Below are 7,076 nucleotides of genomic sequence, written 5' to 3' on the forward strand. Positions count from 1 at the left end.
CTGAACGTCTCTAAGAGAAGAACTCGTCCTCCTCGTCTTTAGAACCAGAACCAGAGTTGGTTTCGTGTAAACACCGAATCGTTCCCTCCCGCCTCCCAAAGATTCGGATCACCTCGTAGAAACATCGTTCCGTTGGAATAAGTCGGGAGCTTCAGGAACGCTCCCGCTGGACGCCGTCGTCTCTCTGCTGATTAAACTTGTTTTGGTTTAAAGGTTGAACTTTAAGCAGCAGAGAGAAGATGAAGGAGAAAACACCACCAGTGCCGAACAACTAAAGCAACAAAATACAACTTAAGCAAAAATCATCTGTTTTTTATGGTTTTTATGGTTATGATGTTCTGGAAGGGGAGGACAGAACGTCACAGCTGCCTGTTCAAAGATGCTACAATCCTGCTGCTGAAAACAGAACCCCTCACAGAACCAGCCTCACATTGTTCAGAACCAAAACACAAACAAAGCTGAGCAGAAGAAGCTAAAGGGAACGGTTCCTGCTGCTGCAGAACCCGTCTCAGGCAGAGCTGGGTCCAACAAGAACTTCAACCAGGTTCTCACAGCAGCCGGAACCCGAGAACCGGCAGGTACACACGCAGACAAATCAGTTTGTTACGGAACCAGGACCAGGACCTGACAGAACCAGGACCTCACAGGACCTGACAGAACCAGGACCTGAGAACCAGGACCTGACCGGACCAGGACGTGACAGAACCAGGACCTGACCGGACCAGGACCTGACAGAACCTGGACCTGACAGAACCAGGACCTCACAGAACCTGACAGAACCAGGACCTCACAGAACCTGACAGAACCAGGACCTCACAGAACCAGGACCTCACAGGACCAATAAAAAAATATTCACTGAAAATCAGTCGTTGGTTTTTAATTTCGGTTCAACAGAATTATTTTAAAAAACAAACTGATGAAGCTGAAGAAAGGAGAAGACAACCTCAGGGGTCCACAGGGACACGTCAAACTCAGGTGTGTCTCTCAGCTGGATATCCCTGAGACTACAGAAGGTCCACAGGTCTGGAGACAACCTCCCTGGACGTGTCCACAAGAGGACAACTGATGACAAACTGGAAGACGACAGATGACGACACCAAACCATGAAGACAAGAAGCCACAGAGCTTCTGGGACAATGTCCTCTGGACAGATCAGGTTCTGTTCTGGGTCCAGTGAAACCTAAAGACTATCAAGGCTTCCTGGAGCCAGATGTCTCAGTCTCAGTCCAAACATTGGACCGTTCTGAAGAGGCCTTCTGAGGCCTGATCTGAACCCTGCTGCACATCTGTGGAAGGAAGTCTTCAGACCTGAGGACAGGTGCAGAAGTCAGAGGTTGAGCAACAACAACATGAAGTTGAGGAACCGTCCTCGGCTTCATCAGTTTATTTTTACTGATTCTGTTGAAGCAGCGACTCATTTTTCTTATTATTTCTGTCAGTTTCAGGTGTTTCTGCCGTAACAAACAGATCTGATTGGGTCTGTATCTGCGAGCTCCTTGTAGGAATTCAAACATTCACCAACTTCAACACATCCGGGCTTAAAACGAGACTCCGGGAGGAATCGAACCGACGACAGAAAGGACCAGGTGTTGTTTTGCACCAACCTCAGAAGAAGAAACGTTTTCACCTTCAGCTGCAGCGGCCAGAAGATTCACAGTATTCACCAGCCCCCCCGAAGGTTCGAGATCTACGTACAGGAGGAGTGGGCAGGAAGCCGCTCCTCGTGGGGGAAAAACAAAAACAGTCGTGCAGTTTTTCAATCAAGCTGCCCTTTTTTTATTGCAACGTTCAGACAAACGTTTCACATTCAGGATGGTTTGAGAACACGCCTCTCGGCTGGAGAACGTGTGTGTGGTTGGTTCTTGCATATCAGCTGTGGAGATTAAACTTTGTGCTCGTCGTCTGCTGCTGCAGCAGGGTGTGAACGGGGGACAGCTCTGGGGGGACAGCTCGGGGGGGACAGCGGGGGAGTAAGGCACTTAAGTGACGACAGCAGTGAGAGGCTGGTGGAGGTGTGTGCACGCGTCCAATCGGCTGCCGGAGATGAAAAGGTTGGAGTTTGGTGCAAAACAACAGCTGACAGAACGGAGAGGCTGAGGAACAGCTGGAAAACTACGAACGGCCTTTTAGCTCCGCCCCCCAGGCTCCGAGAACGAGGGATGAAAGTGGAGAAGGAGCGCTGATGTTTGTGCAAAAAGCCCGGAGTGCGGCGGCGCTCTGCAGGGAGAAAACAAACATCATTAACTCCGGACCCGTTCCCCCGACCCGCTCAGGAAGAACCGGACGGGCTCCTCGCCTGTTCTAGGTGCTGTCCTGTTGGCGCTCTGCTTTCTCCTCCACCTCGCAGTCGCCGCCTGAGTGGTACTCGGCCACGTAGAGGCTCTTATCGATGCTGCTGGGGATGGGCTTGATGTCGGTCACCAGCTGCTCCTCGATGGCCTTCAGGTTGAAGCGATCCTCCGACGTGATCAGATTTATGGCCAAGCCCAGGTGGCCGAACCGCCCTGAGGGACGCAGGGACACAAGGGTTACCTGGACGGACGTCTGGGACAAACTTCCTGAGGAGTCCACTCACCTGACCGTCCGATCCGATGGAGGTACGTTTCAGCGTTTTTTGGGAAGTCGAAGTTGATGACGACGTTCACGGCCTGGATGTCGATTCCTCTGGTGAACAGATCTGAGGACAGAAAGAGTCCATCAGAGACAGGATGAGGACAGAAAGAGTCCTGTCAGGGACACAGGGACGAGGACCGATGCAGACTCTGAGGACAGGAGAGCCCGTAGAGAAGACTGAAGGATCAAATCTAAACTTTTAACTTTAAAACGTTAAACGAAAACAAATAAAATGAGATCAAAGATTCGATTCTTAAACCTTCAGTTTCATTTTCTGCTTCAAATGATGGAAACGCTGAGTCAGCATGGCGTGTTGCTCGCTACCATTTCATAACTTTTAGCTACCATTCAGCCATTGTTGATTTGAACTAATGTTTTGCTACAATTATTAGCATATTTGCTATTTTTTAGCTAACAGTGAAGATTTTAGCTACCATTCATCTCCCTTCAGATATTTACATTTAACTAACAGTTCCCATTTTAAGCTCATAGTTAGCATTTTGCTACTTTTCAGCTCATCTTAGCTCCTGTTCTGCGTTCCTAACCACAGGGACCGATATCACCGTCGCCCAGAATGTTCCGATGGTGCGACGAAGGAACCAAAGAACAAAAACTAATAATTTGTTCCTGAGTTCTGAGGAGAACCGGTTCCAAGGCTCGGTTCCACTGAATGTTTTTAGTTAAACGACCAGCAGCCAGGAAGCTGTTGAAGTTCAGCTGATAGAACGTGTTCTCCAGGCTCAATTACTCCGGTTCTGTGTTCTCACAGATAAAGAACGTAAAAACTCACCGGTGCAGACGAGGTTCCTGCACAGCCCGTTCCTGAAGTCGTGGAACACTCGGTTTCTGTATTCCTGCAACAAACACATGAAATAATGTTAAAGAACCCGACAGAACCCGACAGGCTGAGTGAAGATGATTCATCCAAACAGATTTCAGCAGCTGATCTTCACTTTGTTCCACTGTGGAGAAAATAAGTTTATAAAGAACAGAAGTTCTGCTCAAACGGACCCGTCTGCTGTGTCTTTAGAACAAACATGCATTAGAAGAAGTGGTTCTCTGCTGAGGCGGAACCATATGAAACCCAGATGCGGTCTCACCTGCATCATCTTGGCGTGGATGTAGAAGCAGGAGTAACCCAGCTGAGTGATCTTCTTGGCCAGGAGCTCCACCCTCTGGGTGGAGTTACAGAAGATGATGGACTGGTTGATCTGGAGCTGTGAACACAGACAGGAGGAGTAAATGCTGGTTCTCCTCCGCAGCAGGAGGTCTGTGGAGGCTTCAGGAGACCTGGGTTACCCTGGAGAACAGCGTGTTGAGGCAGTGGACCTTCTGCCGCTCCGTCACGTAGGCGTAGAACTGAGTGATGCCCTTCAGAGTCAGCTCCTCCATCAGGTTGATCTCGTAAGGTTTCTGAAGGTGCTTCACCTGCAGACAGATCAGACACAGGAACTGAACTTCCTGTTCCCCGCAGCCCGGTTCTCCGCGTGGAGCCGTCAGTCAGCAGGTTCCTCACCATGAACTTCTGAACGCTGATGGGGAACGTGGCGGAGTAGAGCAGGATCTGCCTGTTCTTGGCCAGGAAGCTGATGATATCTTCGATGAGCACCACGAAGTCCTGAGACAGCAGCTTATCGGCCTGAGGACCAGAAACCAAACGTTCAACCGGGCCGGGCCTCGCAGAACAAACAGAACACGATTTGTTCCCGCTCACCTCGTCCATCACCATCATCTGGACTCTGTCCACCTTGGCCACGCCCTTTTTTATCAAGTCCAGGATCCGCCCAGGGGTGGCGATGACCACGTGCACTGAAAGCACACAGCGTGGCGTTACGAACACACAGGTTCACGGCGCCGACCGCCTCGAAACCGCCATCATACCGCTGCCACGCCGCTCCCAGTAGCTCCTCCCCCCTACCTGCCGCTCTGAGCCGCGTTTGGTAGCCGAGGGGGGAACTTGTTAAAAATGTTTAGTTTTATCTGGAGGAGAAACACCGTCTCTGTTCGCAACAAGCTACAAGAGTTAGCATGTTAGCAGGTGAAATATCCACAGCCTGCTGGCTCGCTAACAAGGCTAATAACCAGCTAACTAACTGACTGTTACTGACAGAACAAATGTAGTAAAACAGACACATTTACTTTAGAAATTATAAATAAAAAAACTGATCAGATTGTTTCTTGTCCTTATTTATATCTGTGTTATTTATTACTGTACCATTAAAATAATAAAATAATCACTGTTATTTAGGAAGCAAAAAATTATATTTTTATTTTTCAAATCTAATAATCTGTGATGCGTTTTAATCGTTAAACGTTTTCCTTCCTGCTGCTCTTTGCTTAAATAAAAAGCAGATTTTGTCTCGACCCACAAACACCGTATATTTTAGGATCTACATTCGTGAGACTTTATTTGTCCACTGAGGGACACTGAGGGACAAATAAAGTCTGACGTCTCAGACTTTAGGCTCAGAGCTGCTGATTACTCACCCGTCTCGTCCAGGCGCATGATGTCGTCTCGCAGGTTGGTGCCTCCGGTGGTCGCCATGACTTTGACTCCTCCCAGGTGTTTGCTGATCTGGATGCAGATCTGACTCACCTGCAGCGCCAGCTCACGCGTGGGCACCATGACCATGGCTGCGGCGGGACAAACGGGAGGTTAGAGAGGAATCGAACGCTCGATCGCCAGCGGTGGCGGCAGCGTGAAGCCGCGCGGCGCCTCACCCTGGATGTGGTCCTTCTTCAGGTCTATCCTCTCCAGCAGCGGGATCAGGTAAGCGCCGCTCTTCCCCGTGCCGTTCTTGGCTCGAGCCAGGATGTCGCGCCCAGACAGCGCGATGGGGATGCTCTCCTCCTGAGGGGGAACCGACATGTCAGCAGGTCTCACACGCCCGGCAGGAGACCGGGAAAGCATGGAAGAACGAGGTCAAGGGTCACGGCTCTCTGTGTGCTGTTGGCTCCGGCTGGCAGCCATGTTTGTAGTTTTTTATATAAATTTAACATCAGAACCGTCACAGCTTTGAATCCAGATCTTTGTATGTGGGGTTCTGAGGATCAGTTCTGAACAATGAATATCTTACCTGCTTTACAGAGTTTAATTCTGACTGAGCTGACGAGCTAAAGGCTAGTCTGAGCAGGTCCAACACCGGATTAAAACAACTCAAGTCTCATAGTTTCAGTTTACAGAAACATGACATCCCTGCAGGAAGTCCTCGAGGAAGTGCTACAACCAGCTGCTACTGCGGTTCTGATTATTAGATCAGTTTAGTTTCCATAAAGTGAAAATATAAAGGGTGATAATGTTTCTGAAATGAAGAGAAACACTTGTAAACGTTCTGGGACTGTCAGAATAAAACCAAAGTCAGGCTCTTCAAGAAGCCGTCTGCGACAGGTAAGATATTCTCTGCACACAGAAGCCCACTTTCTTTTCATGGTTTCGAGCCGATTAGAAGAAGAAAGACGAGCCCACCTGGATGGGTGACGGTTTCTCCCAGCCCATCTCGAAGATGCCCATCAGGAGCTCCCTCTTCAGACAATAATCTTCAAACTCATTGCCCTTGGTGGCCGTGACGTCCTGCAGCAGAGACACTGCGGTTAGAAGACAGAGAGAGGACAGAGACAGAGGACAGAGACGGCGGGACTCACTGAGGTTTTGACCCTGTTGTCCTTCGGCGGCAGCTGGAGGCTTTTTTTCCAGTCATCTCCAAACTTGATGCCTCCCCCGTCCTTGTTGGCGCCGCCGGCTTTCTGCGGCGCGCCCAAACTCTTCCCCGGAGCCGTGGACGCCGGCTGGACTGACGCAGGTTTGTTTTGTCCTCTGAGCTGCCCGTTCTGCTTGTTCAGTCCCATAACGACCGGGCCGACGCTCTCTGTTCGCGCCGTTGCCATTTTTACCAACTTCTGATTCTTTTCAGTCCTCCAAAATATTACGTTTTTTTTTTTTTTGCTTCTTAGGTTTTTGTTATTAAAAAAGGATCTCTTCAAAAGTTAAAAAACAAAAGTCGTTAAACAATATCTTTTTTTTTGTGTCCAAAGCTTTTCAAAGCAGTGGATCGATCGTATTTACATATACACACGCGTACGTGCACAGTCCTCTTCGACAGAGTGACCGACGCACAAACAACAAGAAAAACAAGTTTTTACACAAGAGCTCTTCAAAATGAAGAGAAATCTGCATTCATATGCATGAATATACTCATCCACAATATAGAAAATTATACGTGAACGAGCGTCAAAGTGGTTCAAGTCCTGAAACAGAACAACTAAGGCAATCTGCACGCGGAGAACAGCTTCTGTTTCGCTTTAAAACTCAAACTCCAGTCTGTAAGAGCTGCTGCGTATCCCTGCTCCTGGAAAAGAAATTAAACAACGTCCGACTTTGTACAAGTTCTTCCTCAAACTCATGTAGTCCGTTTATTTCCACCGAGAAATGATCTGTTGCTTCATGTGAGGAAAAAAAAAAAAAA

The 7,076-nt window shown here is 48.8% G+C and overlaps 2 protein-coding genes across 4 annotated transcripts in view; one reads left to right on the top strand and one right to left on the bottom strand.

Annotated features, from left to right (window-relative positions):
* Positions 1-1,091, top strand: part of lipea (lipase, hormone-sensitive a) — a 4,531-nt gene extending 3,440 nt beyond the window's left edge. Inside the window, exon 9 of the mRNA XM_037975806.1 lies at positions 989-1,091. Within this exon, the coding sequence (XP_037831734.1) occupies positions 989-1,091 (103 nt within the window). The remainder of the gene's footprint in view (positions 1-988) is intronic.
* LOC108229619 (probable ATP-dependent RNA helicase ddx6) lies at positions 7-7,070 on the bottom strand. 3 transcript variants are annotated; one of them, XR_005233189.1, is made up of 13 exons: positions 6,256-7,070; positions 6,080-6,184; positions 5,335-5,464; positions 5,101-5,247; positions 4,328-4,422; positions 4,130-4,252; positions 3,904-4,041; positions 3,714-3,830; positions 3,404-3,467; positions 2,576-2,677; positions 2,297-2,504; positions 697-2,217; positions 7-666 (listed from the first exon to the last, which is right to left on the bottom strand). XR_005233189.1 is itself a non-coding variant. In XM_017405286.1 (12 exons), the coding sequence occupies exons 1-11, from the start codon at positions 6,496-6,498 to the stop codon at positions 2,302-2,304; spliced, it is 1,458 nt and encodes a 485-aa protein (XP_017260775.1). In that variant the 5' UTR covers positions 6,499-7,070; the 3' UTR covers positions 7-2,217; positions 2,297-2,301. The 3 variants fall into 3 exon arrangements, 2 of the variants coding, with proteins under 2 accessions (XP_017260775.1, XP_037831703.1); XM_017405286.1 differs by having other exon boundaries at positions 7-2,217; positions 3,913-4,041; XM_037975775.1 differs by having other exon boundaries at positions 7-2,217.
* Between the last annotated feature and the right edge of the window lie 6 nt (positions 7,071-7,076).

Source organism: Kryptolebias marmoratus, linkage group LG5, assembly GCF_001649575.2.
Source record: "Kryptolebias marmoratus isolate JLee-2015 linkage group LG5, ASM164957v2, whole genome shotgun sequence".
Classification (NCBI taxonomy): Eukaryota; Metazoa; Chordata; class Actinopteri; order Cyprinodontiformes; family Rivulidae; genus Kryptolebias; species Kryptolebias marmoratus.